This window comes from Dermacentor albipictus, chromosome 4 (assembly GCF_038994185.2).
Source record: "Dermacentor albipictus isolate Rhodes 1998 colony chromosome 4, USDA_Dalb.pri_finalv2, whole genome shotgun sequence".
Classification (NCBI taxonomy): Eukaryota; Metazoa; Arthropoda; class Arachnida; order Ixodida; family Ixodidae; genus Dermacentor; species Dermacentor albipictus.
The window spans coordinates 91,317,008-91,344,048 of NC_091824.1; the positions used below are offsets into that span (position 1 = coordinate 91,317,008).

The following is a 27,041-nucleotide window of genomic DNA, read 5'->3' on the forward strand; positions in this document are numbered from 1 at the left end:
GATTGCTTGTTGGGCAGTGTTGTTGAGAGCTCAGCTGCTATTTATTTTGTGCCATACTTTTGTTTTGCTCTTATATGTTGTAACCTCGTGAATAATATAATACAGAAACTGAAAAGGTCGCAAGATGTCTTTAATAAGTGTACAGGGTTGCTAACATGCTTGAAACGGTTGTGTCAGAATCCAGACGCCAATTGTTTTCTGGACAAATAAGGCAAGAAAAAAAAAGCAATAAACAAGGTTTTTGGTAAAAGTCTATACAACTGTCTTTTTCAACTGTGCCTGTACAAGGAGACTAGAACAGAGTGGATACATCGCATGCACATATGCACACACATTTCTAACAGATCATTTAGATACTATTTACATCAACACATCATATGTGACGAAAGCCGACACCAAACTACATATGTATGGACACTAAAAAAACAGGGCAGCCAGGACAGTTCACGGATGGAATGTCACTAGTTTATGATTAACTTTGTAAAACAACTCGCAAAGTGACATTTTTCCAAGTAAATAATGAATAGCACACTGGACCACTTGTTACAAGACTATATAGAAATAGGAGAAGTGAGATTAGCACATCGAAAGGAAAAGAAAGCGCAGTTTTGTTCTTTTAGCTGATCAGCGCAACGTATTTAGTAGTCTGGGATTGGGTCCTGAAGAGAAAAAACTCTGGCTAGACGAACTTGACATCCAACAGGGGACCATACCACATGGGAGTACTTGAAGGCTACTTTACGGAAATCAATTCAACTTAGACATTTGCTAAAGACAACAGGCTACTCTAAAGCCAGAAGAAGCATAACCACAAAGCTAGCATGTCCAGGGCCACATCACAGTCGTCGCACATTCTTGATATGGCACCTTCCGATGAAATCAGTCAACTTGAATGATATTTACGTGGCCACATTGAGTCACACTTGCAAAGTGTGTCACTCGCAATACACATTAACTGAAAACAACTGAACTTTAGGGCGAATTGCTAATGGCGCAAAAAAGAACCAGCCTGTAAATTGGTGGATGCAAATTTTGAATATGCCATAGGCTGTAACATGAAGAAATGCAAGTTTGTGTGGTTCACAACAAGTTATTGTCTTAGTTGGCCTTGCGGAATCATTCACGTGGTTGGGGGACTTCTCGAATGAAATGCATTGGGTAAGACAGAGCAAGTGCAAGTCTGTCAAGTCTAGTAATAGTACTTACTATTACTATTAAGCAGTGTAGTGCTTTGGAGACAACGGGCTAGTAACAGCTGCTCACTTATGGACACTGCCAGTAGGATAAACATCCACAACAACCTCTGCATGTAATGCAACTTTTTATAAACCAAATAAAACAAGTGTCAAAACTGTACAGAGAAAACAGATGCCTAAAACATTAACTGTGTTCGCAAATCACTTGAACTCTCCTTTGGTAACTCACACGAGAATGCGTGTCACGACAACTGAGCTCATCATTGCTACTCAAATGAAAAGATTAGTATTATTGCAACAAGCCTCGTCTTTTCTCTGTTGTATACATTGTACATTCCACAATTGGAGCTGAAAAGAAATGCAAGACTGACGGTATTTAACACTCCCTGTGCCTGGCTTACAGCCAACTGCACCTAAGCTCGCGACACTGTGAAGTCCAAATCGCAGACTCGTCAAGCCTTGATCCAAGTCTACGAAGGAGGAGTGCAACGGTACGTCAGTACAAGGGTCCTTTGTACATGACGCTTGCTGTTTTTGCTTTTGTTTTATGCCAGGGCTATCCCCACTTGTTGTACAGAATTCACAGCTAAATTAAAATTCATGCTTATTGTGTGAAAAAAAAATGTAAAAAAAAATGGAGGATGTTCATAAACCAACACCGAAAAACAATAATGTGCTGCTCAACAGCACTTTCTTACAGCATAAGTATTTTTGCATGAAAAAAAGGGGAAAAAAATGAAAGTTTCTTTTACACTAAATTCAACAGACGAGAATAATGTCCAACGTGGCGCCAGGCTCGCCACGCAAATTATGAAGTTGTTCCTGCCATCTGCACGCAGACATCCCGCACCTGATATGTTCACCACTGCTTGCGATAGGTAGCCCTGTTTTCGGGACAAAGTTTTCTGCACCCTCTACGTGCTGTGGCAGATTTCATACTGGCCCATGGGAACGTGTGGGGGAACAGAGCAAGAAACAAAAGGAATCTGGAGAGCTTTCGATCTCTCAGTTGGCCTTCAGAAGGCTGGCCTTGCACTCCTCCTTGGAAGGTACACCAACATTCCAGCCCAGAGTGTTGCGATCAAAGCCGCAGGTGAAGAGATTCGCCTTGACATTGGCCTGGTCTGTGTCGAGCCAGGCGGCAGCACACACCATGCGCCGGTGGCCCTGAAAGCGGCATGCACCGTCATTAAGAAGTGAGAAGAGAATAGAAAAAAGAAAAAAAAAAAGATTCTTTAGAGGTGTATACTAATCTGACAACAGACACGTCAAAAGTAGTGACACTGTATCAGCAAGTTCTCCCACCCTTCAGAAGTACTAAGGTGTTCGTTTGCTGACCTAGCTCGAATGCAGGAGCAGTTACTGCTGCATTCAAGAGTGGTCATGGCTGGATGTTTCTAGTGGCTGGTCCCACGTAGGTCGTACTGCAGCACCATGGAGTCAGCCTTTCACTGCTGCAGTCATATAAGCTCCAAGCTGGCCTCCAACTTGGAGGCAGTATGCAAGCAATGCAATGTTTGCAATGTGGCAATCAAAAATTGTCAATTACTGGTTACAAAAACTTTGCATTTAAGTTGTCTATTTGAATGAAATACATACAAGGTAATTTTTATAATCATTGATCATTACATTTCGAAGCAAATTCGGGGCTTCACCAAACATTCTATTGCATTCAAGGCGAGGGGCTACCATAATGATTTGCACTTTATTTTTTGTCAAACATAAGGGCCTTATATATCTGTTTCAACACCCAATTTATGTACAGTATCACTCTGGAGAACAGTGCACTTATCCCACCAGTGAGACAGTCTTGCTAGGCCCTCCTGGAATCGCTTCTTTGAGTGCGGCACACCCATGCCTGGACAGCACCTTACAGCCCCTGTATGTTAACGAAATTCTGACCCCACAGGGGTGTTTTCATGGCTCCAAACAGGTGATAGTCAAAAGGGGCCAAGTCAGGTGAATTTGGTGGATATGGCAGCACATGAAAGCCCACTGCAGCAAGTGCCTTGGTTGTTGTTCAACTGGTGTGGGGGCGGGCTTTGTCGGCGGATGCCTGGGACTGGTGCCTTTCACCACTGACATGCAGCCCGCTTTCCAGCCATCCATCCAGTTGTAGACGGATCTTTGGGATGGTGCTTGTTTGCCGTATACTGCCACAAGTCACTGTTGAGTTTCCACAGCACTCGCGCCCTCCTTCCACAAAAACCACAACGTCCAGCGCTGCCCTTGCTGGTCACTCTCTATGCTGTCCACCTGGCTACTGACATGCACGGGGAACATGTACATGGGGAAAATGGATGCTGCAGGCATGTGCTGTCGTCTGAGGCTAAAAAAAACAGCCCACTACACACGACAGGTGCGCTGACAGAATGTGCAATCCATGTGGCGTGAGATATTCGTAAGTGCAATTCATTGTGGTATGCCCCTCGTACATTTGATTTTGACCACGTGGTCACACGCTGGCCTTTGCAGTACAAGAACCATTGCAAATCTCCACTCAACAGCTACACTGTCAATGTAAACTCGGACACAGGGTGTCTACTGGCTGGGAAAACCAGGAGTTCTCAGAGATATTTAATAGAGTGGAAATACTCAGGGAATTTGTGCTTTAAAAAATTAGCTGTAACATTTTATTGGAAGGGAACAAAAGTTGCGTTAATGCTGGCTCAACTAACAGAGAGGAATCATAATGAATCATCTTTGATGCCATTTCGTCGGCTGGAGGAGTTGCCAGTGAACAGTCAATGACCGATTTTCCGGGCTCCCAATTTTTGGACATGCCCGATAATTCAGACTTCTTCTTGGCACCGCCATGTACAGCATAGAGTCTGTGTAAGAACATATGAAATTTCGGACGCAAGAACCCTTCGCTGTCTCATTTTCTGGACTTTTCGCTATGACCGTAGGGCAGAAGCGGCATTAATCAATGCCACCACTGCTGCCATTTTTATTACCTCGCTGCCTCAAACCGGCACTCTCGCACGCAGAGCCGTAGCCCCCACCGTGGCAATGCTAGGTCTAGCTGCTTCTACGTTCACTATTAAACTTCTTGTCGATCGGTTCCGTGTTCATTGAAATAATTTGCCACTGTCAGCAATGGCACCTGTTGGGCCCTTGTAATCCTCGCGACTGACTTCGAAGGTCAGAAAGAATGTGTTGCCTAATACCGTTTTCTATGTCAGCTTCGCCTCAATACAGCAATGTTACGCGGTAAAGGATATGCAAAAGTAGTGTGGTGTAGCATAACAACCGTGGGATGGGGCAATCCGCCTCTTTCATTTTCCTGTGCTGCCCTCTGCCGCACGCCGCTGAAAATGTTTTGGAAGGGTCCCGGGGCTTACTGCGGTTGATTTGTGCGCCTGCACCCGCATTGAGTGCGCATCAGTTGTTCGTTTCATGGACCGCGAATCATTATTAATGGCATCTTCGGGACAGCATGTCGTTCCTGAAGCCATGTAGCACTCAATGACTACTTGGTGAGCAGGCCTGAGTGCGCTGTTCTGCAAGCAGTGCGGCCAATAAAGGCAGGCTGAGCTCCGTTTGGCAGCATGGCTGCCCTGGAATTTGTCACCAATTTCTGCACTTGGACATCACTTTTTGTATTCTTTTTACACATTATTTAGACATTTCGCATATTCAAAAAGTCTTCGAGTGCAGCCTTCTGCGTCGGATTACATCGACATCTACAGCCGCAGCTCGTTGTTATCGTCAAATATTGTGGAAAAGGCCTATCGCTGATATGAAATAGTGTAAAAATGTAGCAAAACATGCATATCTGCACAAATGTGCCATGTTGTTACACACTGAGACGAGTCAATATGAGCGGCCGAACCACTTAAACAACGGCAACTGTGATCCAGATACATATATTACGGGCTGTTAACTCATTCTTGCTTTTTTTTAACTCCATCATACTGAAAGATTTAGCGTGACATAGAGCATTATTAGAGAAAGCTGTGCTCGCATAAGTGCTCATTTGTAGGCCATGTTGTTCTCTTACAAAAACGCGCGGAAGCTATCGCTCACACAGTGTTGGTATAAATGAGCGAGGCGGTTGTTTATGCTGCAGTATACCGAATACACCGTCTCTTGTTTGCCGATTGACGCAGAGGCAAACAGTGCATCTCTGAAATTTAGAAATGTGTCAGCAAAGCAACACGTACAGGCCCACCCATATACGTAGCAAATGCGGCCGACAGCCTACAGGTACGGTGCCGTAAAGACGTTGGCACAGCGCTGTGTCGCCGCTTGCCGCTTATTGTGTACGCGCCGTGCGAAGTGAAGTGTAGCTGATTTCAAATCGCTAAGGCCAGAATTGAATTATAAAAGCAGTTTCGTTCAACCTAACTGCTTACATTTCAGTTCAGGTCCCCCGGTAGCGAGTGCACGAACTCGACGGGGCCAGGTTAACCTTCGCTGAACAGGATCGACATTGGCTCAAACTTCGTGGGCACAGCTTGAGAGGGTTAAAGCTTGTGCATTTCAACTTGGTAGGTGTGTACGACTCATTTTGAGCACGACTAATTATATATACAAGTGAAGACGCTGTCGCTATAGTGTTGTTGGTCCGACGGCCGATCGCACAAGGTTTGGTCGAACGATGGTCGGCATGCTGATTTTGCCAGTGCCTTCGTCATAAAAGCCTGCCACAGTACAACTCGCGCTCGTCGGTTGCGTTGTTGTCAACCTGGTATGATAAAAAGGTTTCAGCGATGCACAACAGTCGGTCAATCATTGGAGTGAGCGTCTTGTCGGTCTCGTATCGACCCAGTGTTGCCGCGCCTTACGAGTATGTGCACTCAGAAACGCGCTGCCACCACCAGAAAGTGAGGACCGACGCTGCAAAAAGACGTCAGCAACGTCATGTACTTAAGTGTCGCCGAAGTGTAACGTACGGGTTTTTCGTTAAATTAGCCAGCCATTCATGAAAGGCGGCAACTACCAGGCTCACGGTGCAGTCCGGACAACTCGGACGATGCCCTAGAAGCTTTCTCTTTTAAAGTGGGGTTGCGGTCTTATGCTACGCACGTTTTCGGCATCGCACCGACGTCGAGCTACCAGTAGAGTTTCAATGCGGTACACGGGATGAGTACTTGCAGCAGCGCGCGTCCAAGCGCCTTCTTTTTTATTTTATTTCGGGGGACTTCCCGGTGCGCGGTCACGCGCGCCACCCTTCCAAAACGTTTCGCGTCTAATCCGCTGGGGCAGGGCGCCTGCGCCGTCGCGCCATGAAAGAGGTGGATTGTCACGGAACACAGTATGAATCCCTAATTATACACGTGTGCACCCGCCATTTTCTGTCACAGTATAAGCACTGATAAACCTAATAAGTGTACTGACAGGCCTTCAGAGCTTTTTCGGACGTATCCGTGCAATCTGAGCCCTTAAGCGCAGTAAAAGACATGCATTCATTTTTTCAGACATTTTTGCAGCCCTTAGGGAGCCTGAAAAATTGGACATTGACTGTACAACTGACCAAAAGGATGCTTCAAATGGTCCGTGGGGTGACCGTGCCGCGGAACAAAAATGAGAACAGAAAGGACCGACACACTGACGAATGAATGGGGAAGGAAGTGTGCTGCTGCTGCTTCTTTGAAGGAGCTTGAGCTCAACAAACAAGGTGTTGGCAGATGCCAAGATGCAGGTGTCCCTCATCCAGATGAAAATAAACTCTTTAAAGCAGTGAAATGCAACACTGAGGCATTGTGCGCGGGCTACAAGTATGTCAGGACAGTTGAGGCCGACTTTCCAGCTGCTGAAAGAGTATTTCACTTGTGACAAAGTTCGGGCCTCATACCAATGAGCTTGCTATAGTTGATAGAAATAGCTCATATTTTAAAATATTTGTTTCTGCATGCATCTCTTTATATTTATATATGAAAATGGTAGACTCGATTTGCAGTGGGCTTTCCCAATTTTTTAAAGATATTTTATTCAGTGTGCATTTTACTAACCCTTCCCTTCTGTGTTCTTTTTTTTAAAATTAAAATAAACACTGCTCCTGACTATTCAAACTGGATTAAGTCCATTTCTATATTTTAACATGCTTACTAGAGAGTAACAGCATCGGGCGACATGGTGTCAGCCTGTCTTGAAATAAAACAAAGTTCTGAGACACTCAGAAAATTTTGCAAAGGCACTCAGGGAAAGCTTGGAAAACTCTGGCAATTTGGAAATGTAAACCTGGTGGACACCCTGGGACTCATCTTAAGAAGTACTGATTCACTGTGACATAGTTACTAGCGCTAACAAGACTAACGGAAAAAAAAGGTGAGACAGGACAGAACGCTAGTGACTACATCACAGCAAATGCATCAACACCAAATAGCCCAAGTTTATGCGTTAAGTACCGATTCACATTTTCAAATTTTCACAAACTCTACCACATGTTACGCTCACGCCTGTTGCAGATAGCATAATTCTAGCCCTTTAGCTGGATTACTCACAAAGGCAGACATTACTTGGACGAGAAATTGAAACACATATTTAACTAATTAACGGAAATTGTTAATTTCACTCCTAACTAATTACTTTATTGCACATATTGCAATTTATGAATTGTTGCCGTTGAGTTTGTGAGGCATATCCATTTGGAATGAATTTCCAGAATGACACCAGTTGGAGATATGCGACATTAAACTCGCCACAAAAATGCAGTGCTGCAGTGCCACAGGCAATATTTAAAAATTCCATAAAACTTAAAAGTGATCACACCGTATAAACAGCCTGACGCTAATAACATGTTGCTAATAAAATGAAAAAAAAAGACCTTTTGCCACACATTTTAGCATTGGTATCTAGTCACACAGCACATATCGTCAAATCCTTCTGCCACTGCAACAAGTTCTGTGCACCTAGTAGAATTCCTACACCTTTCTTGCAGCATCAAATGCCAATGTAAGCCACACTGGTTTGAAAGTTTTAGAAACAGAGACTGCCTAGCCAAATATCCTCTAGTTGCTCTGACTGCAACAATTTTGGTGCAGGGGATCCGCAAGAAGTTTTGTTGCGTAAAATTCATCTGTCCTTAAGCTGAAACGAAACCTTTTTAGGTGTGAAAATCACACTGCAACCCGGAACTGCAAGCCGTGTTATGAACTAAAATGCATAATGCATAAGTTCTTTGTGTCAAAAACTTTCGTCACCACGTGCACAATTAGTGTACTTTGACAAATTTTGCACTGGAGTTCAGTGACAATGATTGTGGATGCAGCATTCAAAGACAAAAACAGTAAAAAGTTTATTTAGTGTCTGTACTTCCTTAAAAAACCCTCAAATGCCTTTGGATGGTACCAAGACAGGCGTTCATGCTGAAATATTTCATCTTCTTTGTTTGCAAATGTGATTGTGAATGGACATTTTCTACTTTCATACACTGGCTCTTCATCAACTGGCTGCTTTGCCAGTTGATGCAACAATCTGCATTTGTCGCATCACACCACATTTCATTCTGTTTCATTCTGTGTTTCATTTATGCAGAGAAAATTAAAGGGTCCTAAAACAAAAAGTAACTGCTAGTCGACAAGAAGGGAGTCGGTCATGTCTAGGACTTAACAACAGAAGGGACATAAACGTAGGCAAAATCACAAGAAATCATACCTGTCTGCTGTTGCGGGGCAGCCTTGCAAGACGAACTCCAGACATGTCGTACAGCCTGACCTGCCTGTTGTCATGCGGAATGGCTATGACATTCTGGTTGGAGATGGCAAGCCTAGAAGGAAACAAGTGAGAGAAATTAATAAGACGTCAGCGACACCTTAATGCAAAGGGTCATCTGTACCTCTAGCCTTAGAGGACCATCTAACCATATAGGACAATGGACAGTGCCAGACCTCACAATCAGCCAAAGTGCACAAATAGTAAAATTTCGATACAACAAACACAGATATAAAGAGTTATAGGATATAATGAGCTAAATCTGAGGAGTTTCTCACCTATATCAACTTGTAATGAATATATGCTTATTACAAATATATTAGATATCCCCTTCAGGAGCCAATTAATTATCTCCATTGTAAAAAATGTCTTACCACATTTCTTGCATATTCAGAATCATGAAAAGTACACAGCTGCGGAACCAATTGACGATTTCCAAATTCTTCCGTGACTTGTGTCATGCGACAACTCTCTAAAAGAATGTCAGGTATGAGAACACCAACTGTTTCATGTGAAGCATACTTGGAAAGCACCTATCTAGCTGCTCAAAAAACATTCACGATTTAAAATATTGTGCGCAACAATAAGAGAACTGAGCTCATGGTGACATTCTGATGCCGAAAGCAAACACTCAGCTGTGTACTATCAAACTCATTTTAGTAAAACACTTCATTTTATGTTCGAACTAGAAGCACAGGTCCAAAGAAGTGTTTCAAGATGTATATGAAACTTCCTAAATATTAATACTTTCATTAATGCTTTTGTTCTTGGTGCAGTCGCAAGGAGGTCTAATTGTATTAGAAGGAATGCTTTGTTCAACAGAAACTGGATGTGCAATAATCTCGGCTATTATACATTTTGAAAGACAAATTAAAAACACTGACAAAAAAAAGACATTGGTTATATTCTGCTAATCAATGATTCAAGCAAAATTAGTTTGCACCAGTTTTCAAGTTTACTTATACAGTGTGTCGCATTGCAATAAGTAAGGTTATCCAAATAATTGCCGACAACTCAACGAAGCTCTTGAGACCAAGACAAGGTACCTATGTGGTAGCTGAATGCAATATAATATAAAACAATGCGTGTTGTCATGTCGCAGAGACGATAAGGAATCAGACTGTGGTGCAATGGCGAGTCACTAAACTAACTCTTTATTGGGACAACCTGTGCTCACAAAAGCAAGTTGTACTCAAGGAGAACGACAGTGACGAGCACATGCGTCAAGTGTTTAAACCTGATCCACGGGTGTTCGCGTGCCTTCCAGAATATACAACAATAATCATATCATGCATGCAATTAAATTACACAAGGTTCGGCGACAACATAGACAGCAGATGGAATCGGTGACAACAATCCATAATGTTCCAATGCATGCAGGTGTGTCTTGCGCTGAGAAATTACCTATAACATTTGTTAGCTGGTGAACCATGGTCACCGAAAAAGATAAACAAGTATGCATGTCAATATAAAGATTTGCAACCATAGTTCAAAATGCATTTGATGATGTTAGAGGATCCAACTAACGTGTCAGTAGATGTTAACAATGCAATGTCTTATTGTATCGTCTTTGCTAAAAGTTCTGGTCCTACTCCACAAGCAGCAAGATGAGTCAGTGAGTCCTGGACACTGCAGCATGCGATGCAATCAGAACTCAGGGGAAGCGAAGAGGAACACTGTCTCTCTTAATCTCCTGTACACTGGAGCAACAAATGCTCCACAGTGGTCCCAGTGTGTGTCCCAATGGCATGACTAATCCTGCAATCAGCAACTCCAAAACTTTTGACAAATGTTGTACAGCCTCTGTTGAAACAGGCAGAACCATTAAAGTGCGAGTGCTGCCAAGTCTATAGAATGCACCAAGAGCTGTGCCTATGTAGCACCACATGATCAGAAGCTAGGAAGGAAAGCGCAAGAGCTTGCCTCACTCAGTATAGATTTCAAATGATACTAACTGATTCGACAGGCTCGAGTGGTTTAACGCTCTGAGGCAACACTGGGGCTATGACAGACACCTTAGGAGAGGGCTCCGGATTACTTTTGACCACCTGGGATTCTTTAATGTGCAACTAAATTTAAGTACATGAGTGTTCTCACACTGGTGAGCAAGAATCAATCCCATGATCTCATGCCGAGCAACAGAACATCATAGCCACTGCGGTAGATTTTTCAAGAAGTGCGAATGCAACAGAACATCAACCAGACGCCTCACAATCCGCTACATTGGCTTCACTTTTTTTTACAAAGGCTACATAAGTGGTAGCAGCAGTGGATTCTACAGACCCATGCGAGATGAGGCATGTAACGACATTGGCAGTGAAACACACTTTCCTCCGTCTTATGCAAGATTGAACAAAAGTTCATTTCTGTCACTAGGCCTAACATGATTACCTGTTAACAGGTGAGTCCAGCCTGATTGTTGTCAGCGGTGACCTCATGTTCTTCAAGTCCCAGATCTTAACCGTGCGGTCATCGCTTCCTGACACAACCTTGTCTGCCGATGCGAACACGGCAGAGGTGACAGCCCTGTGGACAAAATGTGGTGGGTAAAAAAAATCATTTAGGGACACTTTATGAGTGGTGAAGTGACATAGTAAAAATTTAGTCTGAAAGAGGCTGAAAGCCAGCAATGAAAGCATAACCTTGGCCGTCTTTACAAACACCACCTACAAGGGTAAATACGTGAAGCTGCACTGAGTACAACTTGCTGCCCCTATCTCACTACTACTAGTACCTTTTTAGCTGAACTGAATTACTCACTCTCAACCCCATCCACAATGACAACAGTAATAAAAGCCTGAAAAGGTGCAATTTAAAAACTTTCAATATACTAAAACAGCAGCATTTCAATTATGCAGGGCCAGAATGCACTGAAAACACAGCGGCCCAGCCAAAATTTTGAGACTTGTGTCAACTGAGATTCTTGAATTATTAGTGAATTATTGAGAGGAAAATCCAATATGTGCCCCTTTTTACCTTTTCTTTTTCCTAGCAAGTAGGCAGGCATGTTATGCCCTTTTCAGAGGCAATTGTCTACCCTTCTCCTTCGCAATTTCATTCTTAGTTGACTCGCGTTACATACTGAATCTTGAACAGCGTACGCATAACCTGTCCGTTTTGTATACTTTGCGCTGTACCTACAATCATAAATAATAAACAAGCCTGACTTTCAGCATTCTCGTACAGATAATGATTTCTATGCTCCACCTAACCTCACCAACTTCTGCAACAAAGGCTAAGGCTTGTGTCAGCTAACCAGTAACAAGAGCTGGTAGTGTGGTCTGAGAAAGGAGGATGGCTTGCCCCTTGTGCACTGCAGACCCTTCCGAGAAACTTCCATTCAGTCGATATTGTGGAGAGGGTAATCTAAGGTAAACGATAAAGAAGCCCTTATTCTGGTCCTCTATTCTGATTGCCGATGCCACCCATAGCTTTTGCTGCACTGCCCAGAGCTGGCGAGACCGAGTACAGAGCAAATGCAAGAACCTGCAATAAACAAAACAAACAAAAAAGAGGGTGAGAGGAGCGGTTTAAAGAAGAGCGTTGCTCACTCTGTGTGGCCCTGAAACACGCTGACCGAGTGTATTGGCTCCCTGAAGTCCCACAGGCGGAACGTCGTGTCCTTGGAGGACGTCACCACCAGACGCTGCGTCGGGTGTGCACTGGTGTGGGTCAATTCTTGGTCATGGCCTGCTCGCCAGAGGCATGCAAAAGGAGCAGAGAAAAAGACCGGTGTTGAAAAAACCAATACAGCAGATCACAGACAGAAAATTTATAAGAATCTGAGCAACTGAGAGCTAATGCTTGCAGTCATAAAATATTGCCACATTTGCATTGGAAGCATTTCCTATATGTCTTGCGTATTATAGAACCATATTGACTGATGATGACTGATGGCGTTTAATGGTGCAAGGGCACCTTCGACCTTCTACACAAGCTTGCAAAGGTTAGAATAATGTTTCTTCTTTTTTTCCAAATTGTTCCCTTCTTTTTTTTACAACAGTGCAATCTAGTGTTCTCAATCACCTCCACAATTCTGTAATTAATGTGTTAGCATTCGAGCACTCATGCAAACGGAAACCTGTCCGTCGGCTTGTGTACATACGGCAAAAGAGGGGAAAGGATCACGCAAGAGAGGAAGCACGCTGCAGAGAGCACAGCACAGTACCGCGCCACCTCGTGCAGAGAGGGGGTGGTGGCGCAGCACACTGGAATGCGGGCCGTACAGTTGGCATTTGGCCGTCAGTGGATGCACTTCGCTCCCGGGAAAGTCTAGACACATGTCCCACGTTTACATAATTGCATTAGTGGCTGCTTTTGTTTTCTGTCTACTGTACAGTTAAAGGTAACAATGGACACTGCCCCTTCTACGAGTAGCACAAGTTATCCGGCACAAGAGCATCGACGGAAGAATGCCAAGGCTATGCGACAAAGAGTCTAGCACGTCTCATCAGTCTACACAAAACGGTAACATGCAAAACGGGAATGCACAAAACGGGCAAAGCAGATTAAAACTAAAGCTTACGAATTACTGTCGCAAGAATCTCATTGATAGCCCTCAAAGTTTTTTTGGGGATACACGTCAACGTTTCCCTTACAGACTGACTGCTATGGCCATCACATGCTACAAGAACTTCTACTTCGGGATAGCACTTCCGCTTCGTTGGCTTCACTGTCACGTGCCCAGCATGCACTAGGCCACACCTTTAGTCAGCCAGAACTGTGAAGTTGCTGTGGCATCAGGGAAGCTTGCTAATCCCGCACCCTGGAGGCCCGTGTTCAATTGCAACTCAGACCAAAATTTACCAAATTTTCTTTTCAGAGCGATTAACGTACTTTGTTTACAGGAACCTCCCTGAAAAAGGTGACAACAATCTGAGTATTTTTAGACGTACTTTCGCTCCTTGTGCCACCAGCCATTTTTGGTACCATCTTTCTACCACACCGATGCCAAAGGATTTTCGCGTAATGGGACATACAATTTTTTCGCATAAAAAGTTAATTGTGGAGCTTAATGTCTTGAAACTCCACAGTGCATTATGAGGGATCCCATAGTGGGAAGATTTTGACCAGCTGGCATTCATTATTATGGACCTAAATTTAAATATGTACACGAGTGTTCTTTCATTCGCCCTCATTGAAATGTGGCTGTTGCACCCAGGAATCCAGCCCGTTAACTTGGTCTCACCCGCAACAAGAATGGGCTTTCGAACACAACTGAATTTACGCTGTTTCTTTTGTAAAACACTGAGGTACTTGCAAGTGACCAGATAAGCTACACGAAACTCACCAACAAGCTGAATGACAAGCTCTCCCTTCTCAACGTCGTAGACATTGGCTGTGCGATCCCAGGATGCAGTGATCACCTGGTCCCCACCCGACAACCAGTCGGATGCTATCACAACACTGCTATGGCCTGTTAGCTCAGTCAAAGGGCTTTTCATCACAAGAACATTGCTTGCAGAGTCAATATCTGAAAGGAAAGATAACTAATTACTATCTGAATGATGAATTAACACAGTTCCCTTGACATCATCATAATTTCCAGAAGGCTGTGCTTACCATCCTCCTTTTCTGAAAGGTCAACCTCATCTTCAGATGAATGCCCTTTCTGTGAAGAGATTGAAATGCGGTAATCGTCAAGTGAATCTGTTCAAAAGAAGCAGCCAATGACATATATGGGTAAAGCCCTCGTAAAATATGAAGCCATTGAGAGCATGAATCCTGCTGAACCCTGGGGGCATTGCATCATGCTCACAGAATTCCTGTTGCTAAAAAAGATGTCTGGGGCAAGTATGAAAGTTCGCATGTCTACCCAGAGTTTTCAAGCAGTTGTGGTGCAACAGGAGGCCCACTATACACCCTGGAGTCAGCTGTGATCATGAGTACAGTGGCTTCATGTTTTCTAATGAACACCGTCCTTGGGTGCAACATGGGTTTGGTGCTCAAATACAGATAAACAATAGACAATGGTTTAAGGACACCAAGACATCAGAGCGATTCACAGTAGTGGTTGTACAGACCACATGATGTCTTATGTTAATAAAGTTTGAATACTGTGTCCACAACTACTGTCACAATTTAGTTTGAGGTCAGTATCCCCAACTTTCTAGAAATCCCATGCTAGCTCACAAATATCCTTTTCAATATAAATGAGGAATAACCAGTGCTGATTTTATATGCCATAAAATACAAGAAGCCTTCGTACATTGCTCAATGAATGATGTGCAATTAGCATATTCCTACTAAGTCCAACATATGAATTTTGATAGGCTGAATATGGTGCTTCAAAATTCTTATGCAGAGCCCATACTAGCATTTTTGTTACGCTGGAAGGCATTTTCAGTCATGGATTGATGAGCTAATAAATAAACAATTACTGTAATTAATGTTCACTCAGTTATCATTTTACTATTCATACGAATATACTATCTGTGGCCAGAAATAAATGTGAACAAGTTGTTTTAGTTTTCTTTGATGTGTGATGCTGTTTGGGTTTTGCAGAGATATCTGAGCGTAAATGCTGTTACAATCCATGGCCAACAGTGGTGCACTGAGTAGCTTTTAACTGCCAGGAAGTGTTAAACTAGGGCTACTGGCATTAATGAGCAACTGGCATGCTCTTCACTGTCACCCAAGTGACACTGCACTGCTGGATGCAGTGTACGTCGAAGGTCGAGCTCTAAATTACGTGTTTAATTCACTGAGGACTCTTCACTGCACCACATTGTACTATTACCTAAAACTCAAACATTCAGTGTAGCATGCAATGACTCACAGTACTACATGTGCCATTTTGTCAACTGGTCAGAAGGCATCAGAGAGCAAGCAGTCAAGACACACACTGACCAGGGCAACTTGAAATGGAAAAGTACCACACTGCTACATCAGTCACAGCCCTCTCAACAGACCGTACATTGAATGATTGATTGGAAAACAAAAGGTGCAATGCTGAGAGATAGGTGAATGTAGCTGATATCCTGGTTAAGATCAAAGGGAAGTCGAGATGGCACATTGTGTAATTCATAAAATAGATAACCATTCGTCTGCTAGACAGAGTAAGAGAATGGGTGCTAAGGAAAAAAAATGCCATCAGCAGAGGCTTAGATGGATGACAGTATTAAGAAATTTGCAGATAGAGGATGGAGTTTGCCGATGCAGTACAGGGTTGAGCGGACATCAAAGGAAAGAGGCATTCATTCTGTAATGGACCTAAGTGGGATGATGATGATGATGATGACGACGACGACAACAACAACAACAACATTAGCTGACATTAGTTGATGGCTTGAGGCTCGTATTGCAAGATTTTGCTGTAAATCTAAAAAAAAAAAGACTCTGCTAAAGAAGAAGTAAAACAAGAAAGTGAGCCTACCACCAGATCCAGAGCGGCAGCTGCCGATGTGGCAGCCCTCCAGATGTGGGCGCTCTGGTCTCCCGAGGCTGTCACAAGCAGGTCTTGGGTTGGGTGGAAGCGCACAGAGTTCACCGAACCCTCATGTCCCGCATACTGCACAATGCACTGGCCCGTCTGAATGTCCCAAAGTCTGGCAGTGTGGTCTGTAGAGTTGGAGTGTGAAGGGAAAAGAAAAATAAGACATGAGGAGACAAAAAAATAATAATAATAAGCTTGATATTGACATTTATTGCTTTTCAACATTAAGCAGAAGTTGCTCATGATTTCCCACTGTGCTTTTCCCCTTTCTGTTTCTGCATAACCCATACCTAATAAGGCAAGAGACAGGAGAATCCTACCCTCTCCTTTTCTTGCGCCTTTGTGGCTTATGATCCAGCTACAACTGGCAGAATGGTGTAACGAATCTACTCCAATGCCATTCCTTTTCGCATTTTGTCGGTGGTAAGAGTGGCGCTTCTTCCGGGCTCTTAGTGAGATTAGACAGCACAGTACAGTGTATGGTAAAAGTGGCATAGAACCCAGCAAAAGGAATTGCTACATTACACCAGCCGTGTATTCCGTTTGTGAAGTTACATGTTTCTTTATTCTGCCATGTTAAGCTTGTGCCCTTATGCGAAAGAGGCTCACAATATAAGCTTTTTTTTCTTTATGATTTTGACAGCAGCTTCTGCACATACTGCAATGGCTTGGGTCATGGCATGACCTGCATTTGATATACTGGTCTGACTAGTGTACATGTCAGTGGTGTGTGGCGTACAGCTTCCCACAAAATCGCAGTTCCACCTGAAAGGCGAAGCACTGATTGCGATAGCAAATTAGTAGATAGCTGCACAATGTAAGGATAGTAGTTTTATCAGCTGTATAAACTTGTAAACATTCGCCTACGAACTAAATTAACCATGACAGAATGTGTAAGTGTGGCATAACGAGGATGTAGAAAAAAACAGGCACACAGAAACAGCGCTGTGTTTGTGTATGTGCTTCTTTCTACGTTCTTGTTTAGTCGCACTTGCACATTCTATTATAGATTCAAAACAACTAGCCCGCCAACTTGTTTTAACTGAATTAACAAGCATGGTGTCACACGCGCACAGGAAAACATGAAGACATTTCGCACGATGAGCACGGAAACTCGCTGTCAAAATGCTGGAATGAGGAATCGCGGCAGCAGCAAGCGAATTGGCCTTCGTGCATCTCTCGCTTCAATGCGAATGAAACATCGAAAGCACAATGCATATGAAGCTACTGGCACCGCGCACACTCTGCAAACATCGCAGATCACTTTCAAGACACACGAGTAGAGGTGTGCGCCATGTCGGATTCGACCGGCAGCGACGTGGTGACTGTTTATAGTCGGTGGCAGGCATTCATCGGCGGCAGCGCACGGCCATTTTTTGTTGGCAGCGGCACTGTCGGCAGCGTGGAAACCGAAACCACAAATTTAAAACGCTGTTTCGCTACATCCTTCTTTGCTAAACTGGTTGAAATTCTGGCCTTTTCACACTACAGGCTGAGGGACCGAATACAAAGTTGCTGAAAGTGAGAGAAATACAAAATTTTTTGTAAACCTTTTGCTTTTCAGCTGACATATATATAAAAAAAATTGCACACATATCTAAAGGCATCTATGTTGAGTGTGTTTGTATATTCCTTCCTCCATGAATATGCAGAGCTTTGCTATTTTTTGCGTCGTAATTGCAATTGTTTTCTTTTTTGCAATACCTCGTTTATATGAGATTTTTCCATTGAGCAAAGAGTCAGTGAATCCATCTAGAATTGCTAAGTCAGCACCGATGCACGTGACACTCTTTAGATATGTTAACCTTGCTTCCACTCGTTCTGAATGAGATCTTGTTTGTGCAATATGCTTTAGGTAAAAAAAAAAAAGGACCTATTCTGTGACCAACTATTGCTGAGTTCAGCCCGCAAGGTCCCGACCAATCACCAGATGTTATAAGGCACCTTCCTGACTGGACAATAAGTGAAACCACTTGTTCAGAATATTATTCACCCTTTGCTTATGTAACTTTTCTTATAACGTCTACTGAAGAAAAATAATTAAAATAATATTTTTTTCTGCAGCAGGTGAATTTTTTTTCAGTCGAGATATGTTATGATGTGGTAAAAAACAAATTTGCTCAATTTGTTAACTCGTTGCCACAAGGTTGAATAAACGAAGTGTGGATTAGCAAAAATGCAGTTATTTCCGAAATTATTTCCCTGCACACACAATTATCCCCCCCCCCCAAAAAAAGAGAAAGAGTTCTTTTTTGAGTGCAGCTAGCAGTGTCAGTTGCATTAAATTTTTATATGAATGCTACAACGAAACAGCACCACGCAGTAGACATGTAGCATTTTTTTTTTTTTTACGTGTAGAAATGTAGAAAAACCCCTTCAAATGTAAAGGTCGGAATAATGCGAAAAGTTCCAACCGGCATCTTAAACACATCGGGGCCCTATCTTGCCACAAGTTGCATCTCTCGCGTTGATGCCGCTTTCAGACATTGCCGATACCATCCGCAACTACAGTGCCCATGACCCCCAAGTCACGATTCCGACGTGCCGAGGCCGCTGTTTGTCCACATTGCACCATATTGCGCTACTGAAGCAGTTTCGAAATCCCACGTTGCGCTGACTTGTGACAACACGCATGCACCGACACGTGTAGACCAGGGTTGATGATGAAGCAACATTCACTGGGCCCGAAATAAATCGGTGGTGCACGCAGGCACCAGACGGGGTGGTTCCCTAGTTACGGGACCCATATGTCTCCAGCAGCTCCTGGCCCCTGTCCGTCAGTGCGAGCTGAATCGGTAGGGCAGGGTTGCTTTTGCTTGTACTGCGTTGCTTTACTGCTTCCTCGCTTGACATGATTCTATGCTTGAGCCGGGCGAAAGAATTACACAAAACACAAAATCTCACATGAAACTGGATCGACTTAAAGAAATCTTCATAGTCTTATTTAAACGGCGCGCCGATCTCGCCCATCAGTTTGCGTCAGCGGTGCAGCGAGAACAGTCGGCAGCTCGGCGAACACCTGCACGTGACACTACCACCCACGAACCCCGGCAAGGCGTCCGTACGGCATCCGCCAAAGGCGTCTACTACGGCGCCCGCCATTCGCGTGCCCAACGCCGTAGTAGGCGCCACGGATGTCTCTACTCTCTCGGCTCTGTAGGGAGTGGTGGGCGAGGAGGACATCGAGGCACCCTAGAAGCCGCCGGAGAAGAACACAGACCCCCTCTCGCCTGACCCCGGTGCCTCGTGCGCGACAGGAGAGGGCACGCTTCCAGCTCGCGAGATTGAATAGCGTTCGCCGGCTTACCCTCGCACGCTTTCACCATCACATATGGCGCGCAGCGACGGCGACGCCGACGGCAGAACTGCGCCTGGAGTGCCCATATAATTGCTATCGCAATAAATATTGCTAGAGGGCACTAGTGGCACTAATGCCTATGAGAGCCGGAAATATGCTGGGCTTCAGCCAGCACGGGATTGATGGGCAGTGCATAGATTTTCCTAAACTTCGTCCTTCTGGCTTCACAAAGATTTGCGACCTTGCAAATTGACCATTTTCAACAAAGTATTGTCTTATAGATGCAGCAGTTTGCAGTTATTTGCATGTGCACAGCGACTTACCACCTGGTCGTGCTTAGAAAACGGTGACTGATTGGAAACTTATAAAATATGAAAAATAGTGCCACAAGAATGTCTGAAACCACTAGTACGAATATAATACAGATACATGAACTACCCATCGTTCCAATGGTAGGTGAACAATGACAGCACCAGAGCTCTGTCTAGTAATTTTTGTAGAAAACTCTATGGCGTGTGTGGTAGCACACGACCACCACCTACATTTTCCATGATGTTATGTGTGACCTGTTTCAAACACAAACACATGCTGCTCTCAGCATTTGTTCTGAAATATTCGCCTAATAATTAATGTCTTGGTGTGGCTCGGGGACATCAAGGCGCCAGACTATTTGAAGTGATTCAGCAACGATCCACTGAATAAAAAATACGTAATAAAATTGTGTACGGTACACAATTTAGCATCAGGAAACTGGTACTACTACTTTCCTAATGCTTGTTCTAAAAAAAGAAAAGAGTGAGAGAAAGAATGTATTACGATATGAGGCATGTGGTGCACTTGAAAGGAATAACGTGCGAGCAGAACGAAGGGAAGGGAGCGGGGGAGGGGGCAGCACCTCCCCCACCAGAAGTGCGGTAGGCCTAAAAATTCGTGAAATACTGACCTGCGGATGCTGTTGCAATGACCAAAAGGCCAGAGCGTGATGTGCTGACCTCCCAGACCCCATCGCGATGGCCAAAGTAGCTCACAGCCAGCTGACAGCTAAGGCTGGATGTCTTGAAGCTTGAGACAATGCGACTGGTGGAAGCTTTCAACTTGTAGGTGCTCTTTATCTTCTGTGACAGCTGGCTTGCTGCAAAATGAAAAAAAAAAAGAAATGAATTGACAAGAAAACATCTCTACCTTTACAAATCACAGGAGTTTCAGTGCACATACACGGTGTTTCACGTAACTTCAGCCAAACTTTAAAAACATACAAATGCCACGTAGATGGACTGAACCGAGGTAACCTTGTTTGACGTTGCTCGGAGGTACTTTTTTTTGCATTCTGCCTAATAATATAATTAGTCTTGATTAATTAATCAGTCAGCTTCTCAATGATTGTCATTAAATAAAAAGTGTCAACGAGGAAATTGTAGAGCGACATGAAAACTCCCGATACAGCCATCTGTTGCTCAATACGTGCTACATAAAAGTTTTTTCGAGCGTTAAAGAAGCCCGCAAATAGACGCAAAATTGCCGTGCGAATGGCCGCTCGAGGCACTTCGCGCGTCGTCTTTCATGCTGGAAAAAACACTTTAATTGAGCACGTACTGAGCAACAAAAAGCTGTATCGGAATTTGTTCAAACTGCTCTACAATTTTTCGCATAGACGCTTCATCTAAATATAATAATTTAGAAGTTGATCAGCTAACTAAAGCTGAATATGTAATTAGGTGGAATGCAAGATATAATTTGAGTATCTCCAAGCGATGACAAACAATATTACCTTGGTTCTGGCCAGCTACGAAGCATTTGCATATATTTAATGTTTGGCTGAAGGTAAGTGAAACACCATGTATTATTAAGAGATTCGCGGTGGGGCATCGTAAATATTGCACCTGACAAAATACTAGCATGTGGCGAAGAATGTAGACAGCGCCCATGTTAACTAAATTGGATGACAAGAGTACTCGGCGGCTATAAAGATGAATTAGAACTCAGTTGCATCCCTCACAACTATTCAATCAATAATGTCGATCAAAATCTGGTGGCTCAAAACAGGCACCAAACCTGCCGTGGTTGCTCAGTGGCTATGGTGCTGGGCTGCTGAGCACGAGGTCGCGGGATCAAATCCCGGCCATGGCAGCCACATTTCGATGGGGGCGAAATGCGAAAACACCCGTGTGCTTAGATTTAGGTGCACGTTAAGGAACCCCAGGTGGTCGAAATTTCCGGAGTCCTCCACTACGGCGTGCCTCATAATCAGAAAGTGGTTTTGGCACGTAAAACCCCATAATTCAATTCAACACGCACCAAGGCGTGCTGCGACCACGCGAGATTTATTTCTCACAAACTCCCGCACAACGTGAAACGAGCTCAACCACTGCGCACTCCAGCTATGAGGGAAAGAAAGCCGTCAGCCTCATCGAGGGCAAGAGCAGGCGAAGTGAGCAACACGCAGGAAATAAAATGAAGAAATCTAATACTCAGTATTTTTTAAAGGCATTTATTCTATAGGGGAAAGAGAGAGAGATTCACAGAAAGGCAGAGGCGTCGGCCTGAGATATAACTTGCTCTGGCCTGCTATACTCTACACTGGGGAAAAGGGACGGGGAAGAAAAGGGATGATGGTGATGATGATGACAATGTGAGTAAGAGGTGAGTATATAGTACAAGTTCACGGCATTGTGGCATCTCTGAAGCCGTGCGGTCAGCCCAGTGGCTTGGAGGAAGGCTGTAGCGGCACTTGTTATCAACGCTGCGCTGTTTGCATTAGGTCGAAGACCTAAAAGAAACTCGTCTGATAGCGGCCTCTCATCGACATTTGCAATGGAAGAGATCAATTGCTGTCGTTCTTGCGCGTACGCGGGACAAACGCAAAATATGTGATCAAGTGTTTCTGGTACCTTACAAGTATTCACATTTTGGGCTAGTATCACTGCAACCTATCAGATGTCTATAACGGCTGGTGAATGCGACACCATGGCGAATCCGGTGCACCGTACTTGTTTGGCTTCTTTTGAGCTTGTGAGGCGTACTAAATTTCATTTCTTGGTCCCATTTATGTACTCGCTTGTGTCGTCGATCTGGTTGGGTCCAGTGTCCCAACGTACGGCTGTGTATTACGCAACGAGCGTTTGTTCAATATCACAAGGAATCCCATATGTACAGTAAGCCCTACGACAGCGCGACGCACTGCTAAAGCTGCTGCTCGCCTGTCTGAAGCTTTTGCAATGGCTTTCACCTCTGCACGTCGACGCACAGCGCTAGTTCGCGTTACAGCATCAACCCTGTTTGCTGTTAGAATGCCTTCAGAAAACGACAAAAGCTGCTGTTGTTCGCGGTCGCTTAAAACGGTTCTGACGGCAGCAACTGCAGACAGCAAACACCGCCGAAATCGCCTACTAAGCCGCCAAGGCTCACTTACAAACATATTTTCGAATCGGTTCAAAGCAAAACTTTCGTGAAGTGGTTGAATGAATGGTTGAAAACTGCTTAAGGTTCTACTACTTCTGGCCGAGTTATAACTTGGCCAGAAGTAGTAGAACCTTAAAGCTGGTAGAACGCCTTAAGGTTCTACTTAAGGTTCTACTACTACTACAGAAGTAGTAGACCTTAAGGTTCTACTACTTCTGGCCGAGTTATAACTCGGCCAGAAGTAGTAGAACCATTTGCTGCGTAGAACGCAGCCAATGCTCTATAGAGCATTGCTGCAAGATTAAGTGATTAGATTTGTTGCGCTACGCGTGTTCCGTCATCCCATTTTTCACGCCCGTTAAGCACATCATACATGATTGCGCAGTCCGCAAAGCCTCTGGGATGCTGAAAGACCACCTTTAAGTTTCCTCCAGACGCAATAAGCCGTTGTTCGCGCGCATAGTCCGCCGCGAGCAGTTCTCGCCGCTAGTACACCGTGCGGATTAGCGATGAAATCGCGCCCGCGCAATTAAGCCTCTAAACAAAGCGCCCCACCGCGCTAATCTCTCTCTCGCGCGCGCTATCTCTGCCGCTGCGCAGACCTCGGGTCCACTCCGCGGCACGCACGAATAGCGCACGGCAGCGCGGGTCACGGTCAGGTCATTCGCGGCGCTCGTATCGACCGTGCACCGGTGTACGGTAAACAATGCCTGCGAGCCGGCTTCTGTTCCCCGCCCACGTCCCTCCCCTGCCAACTGATCTGGCTCCCACGCGCAAAAGAACGCTCTACCTTTGATTCCTCATTGCAGAGAGCGACGAACCGAGCGACCCGTACGTGCGTCTCTCCGAACAATCAACGCCGCACTTTTACCTGTCCAACTTTCGCGCAGTGCAGAGAAAGCTGCACTGCGAAAGCTGCACTGCGCGTGAGCCATGCAGCAAGAAGAACCAGAAGAAGGGCTCCTCCGCAGGTCCACCTTAGATCTGGTGACACCGACTGAACGAAAACCTCACGGAAGGATTAGTAGCGCACAAATGAGCGAGCCCTTCTCACTTTCTCTCTAACGTGCAGCGGCGGATCTCGTTACTGATTGGCTGGGCACGAGCCCTAGGCTCCGTTGCCTTGCACTGCACGGAATCGGAGCGCTCCGGCGATGGCGTGAGGCGAGGCTGGTGCGAGCGACCTTGGGCGCCGCTTAGACAATGGGGCTCCCCCGGACAGGGTAGTGCGCGAAACATAATAGAGGAGAGAGAGAGAGGGAGAGAGAGAGAGAAGCGATGGAAATGAAGTTTGCCGACTCAATATACCCGAATATCCGACGCGCAGCCAGCCTCCCAGCACGCACCTTTCTACTCTTCACGCGGAGTGCGGAAGGGTGGCTGGTTGCAGTGTAGGTGAAGACCGACCGCACGCACGCTATCGGGCATGGCCCATCTGGACCGGTCGTGCGTTGAGAAGGGGGTGCAGGGTCGGTTGCGACGCAGTAAAATAAGCGAACGACGGCAGAAGAGACAGAGAGCGAGAGAGCTCAAAACAAAAACACTACGAGTTCCAGACAAGGACGTCGTTCCACGCACGTACTCTGTCAAGTAATTGTCGTCTACGCCAGGCAACAACAGCCCAGGTGGATCAATAAACCTCGCGACAAGCGTCGCCGCGCTACATCCCACATTTGAAGAGAAATAAAGACTTTAGTCGCTGGCAAGCAAACAGAGTCCCGTCGAAAGTTCGATTTTCCTATTCAATATAGAACGGAAAGCACAGGGTACAAAAAAAAATTGCGAGACGATGACCAATGGTAGGTCGAGAAATGTGCGACGGTATAGAGAGATTAAAAAAGAAAACTCCGGTTTACTGGTCCGGCGAGTGGGCCCGCGCGATAACAGGACGACAGAATATAGACACGCCGTTAAGCGGCCCAACCGATCGGTCGATAAGAAACCGGATATGCACACAAAATGGCAGAGAAGATACGTCTGTGTCATTCAATGCGTATATGTGTGCGCAGATATTGTCCTCGTGCGTAATACGCGTTCGAAAGATGATACCCTGTACACCAATACCGTCCTCGTGGTTTCCTTCCTTTATCGTGTCGCTCCGATAAAGTGCAGACGGAGAGAGAGCCCAGCGGATATAACTCCCCATAACTTCACGTTCATCAACATAAGCGGCGGACAGACGACGCCCAACTGATAAGGACCAGACATAACACCCGAGCAACATGGAAATCGCGACGCTTCTCGCAGCTCAAGGTCGCGAGAGCCGTCGTACTACACGAGGCGTATGTACCAGCACGGCGACTGTTAATCATCACCGCTCAAAACAAATCACGTCTGGTGCTGGAAAAACACGGCGAACGCGGGAGACGGAAATTCAAGACGATGAGCAAAACGAGAACAAAATAAAAGCGAGAACCAAGGTTTCGACAAGTGGACTTGTCCTGAAATAAACTTGTCCGAACGTTGTCTCCCGCTTTTAGCTTGTTTTCGTTTTGCTCAACGACTAGTGCAAGTCACTGCACCGACGGTGAGGAAGATTTCTAACAAGCGGGCGATCTTTACGCCTTCAATTGTATCCGAGGAAATGAACGAATAATTGATGTTGAAGTTTATTCAAAATAGGAAAAGTACGCAGGACATGTTGTACAGGACATCTGAATCCCTAGCTCAAGGCTAGCTGGGATCCATGCTAGCTATAATTCAAAATCTTAACAGCAATACGACGAAAAAATAACTCATATACACATAAACATTCATTTATAAACACAAGACAGGGTACGTGTAATAGCTACGGGAAACCCACAGAAAGGAATTTGTATTTAGTAAATTATACACTGCAAGTGCAAAATTTACAAAAACGAAAACGTAATCAGCTCGCGCGAATATTTCTAGCGAGCCGAACTTAACTTGCCTCAGAAGTAGAGATTTATAAAGGAGTACAACGAGAATAATTTAATAATTTTACATTGGTAACTTATTCTTTGAAACCTCCAATTTCGTTAAATTTCATGGCTAATGCGTTGATTACTGGATGAGAAAATGAAGGTCAAAGTTTTTTTTCTCTAAAAACGCGCCGGTACGTCAGTATGTACGTCACGGATTTCAAAGTATCCTCTCGCGTTCGGGATGTTGTAAATCAGTGAAAGTCGTGAAACTTGCTAAGTTCGGTCTCTCGAGCGTTTATGATGCTGCAATGAAAAAAAAAAAGCGCGGTAATTACAGGCCCGAGCTGGAGCACTCAAAATCTATGACGTCATGTCGAGAAAGTGCGCGAACATCAAAGCGTCGCCGCCACCTTATTCTCGCTTTCGCCTCTTCGGCACTAGGGAGGAGGTGGGGGGGGGGGGGGGGGGGCGTATTCTATGTGTGTCCACTAAGTGGACTGTCCATTTCAGCCCGCGCTGAAATGGATATAGAGCTTGAGAGCCGGCGGTGACGATTGGCGCTTGCCCTATACCGGCTTCGAGCTATATCCGATCACTGCACGCTGAAATGGATAGTCCACTTAGCTCTCTCTGTCAAAGTGGCCCCCCCTTTCTTTTTCTTTTTTTTCCTACTTAAGAAAGGTATAGCTAATATAACTCCCATTTCTTTTTTATTTCTTTAGCGTCCCGCTGACCGATAGGGCCACAGTTTGATGCAACGAGTGTAACAACGATGACTCAACTGCAAAATAATTCACACCTCTAAAAAAAGAATAAGGGTGTAATTTTACAGTTTACGACCGAATCGCCCTCTTGTTTCGTGTCAGGACCCATCCTTCACAAAATCCTGCAAAAAGGGATCTCGCGCGAATTGTATGCGGCGAACCTAATTCAGGCCTAACATGGGGAGCAAACCCGGCGCTCAGTGATGAACTTACTCAAACAGTTAACAAAAAAAGAGAGCGAGAAAAAAAACGCGGTTAAAGAGGAGTGGCGCGATTTCACCGCACCGTTATGGGCGTTTACGGGCACAAACCGTGTAAGGACCACTGATCGGCGGGGGTTATCATTAAGCGCGCACTCAGTTCGACAGAAAGGCGCCCTTAATTCGGCACAGCACTGTTGCGAAA

At 44.8% G+C, this 27,041-nt stretch overlaps 1 protein-coding gene across 5 annotated transcripts in view; it reads right to left on the reverse strand.

Annotated features, from left to right (window-relative positions):
• Positions 1-109: 109 nt before the first annotated feature.
• Positions 110-27,041, reverse strand: part of Wdr37 (WD repeat domain 37) — a 184,667-nt gene continuing 157,735 nt past the window's right edge. For all 5 annotated transcript variants that reach the window (XM_065426244.1, XM_065426242.1, XM_070537238.1 and 2 more), the window contains 8 exons: positions 20,532-20,720; positions 16,231-16,415; positions 14,418-14,466; positions 14,146-14,328; positions 12,407-12,545; positions 11,247-11,381; positions 8,799-8,910; positions 110-2,363 (listed from right to left, as the gene is read on the reverse strand). In XM_065426244.1, coding sequence (XP_065282316.1) covers positions 2,202-2,363; positions 8,799-8,910; positions 11,247-11,381; positions 12,407-12,545; positions 14,146-14,328; positions 14,418-14,466; positions 16,231-16,415; positions 20,532-20,720 — 1,154 coding nt within the window. In that variant the 3' untranslated portion in view covers positions 110-2,201. The remainder of the gene's footprint in view (positions 2,364-8,798; positions 8,911-11,246; positions 11,382-12,406; positions 12,546-14,145; positions 14,329-14,417; positions 14,467-16,230; positions 16,416-20,531; positions 20,721-27,041) is intronic.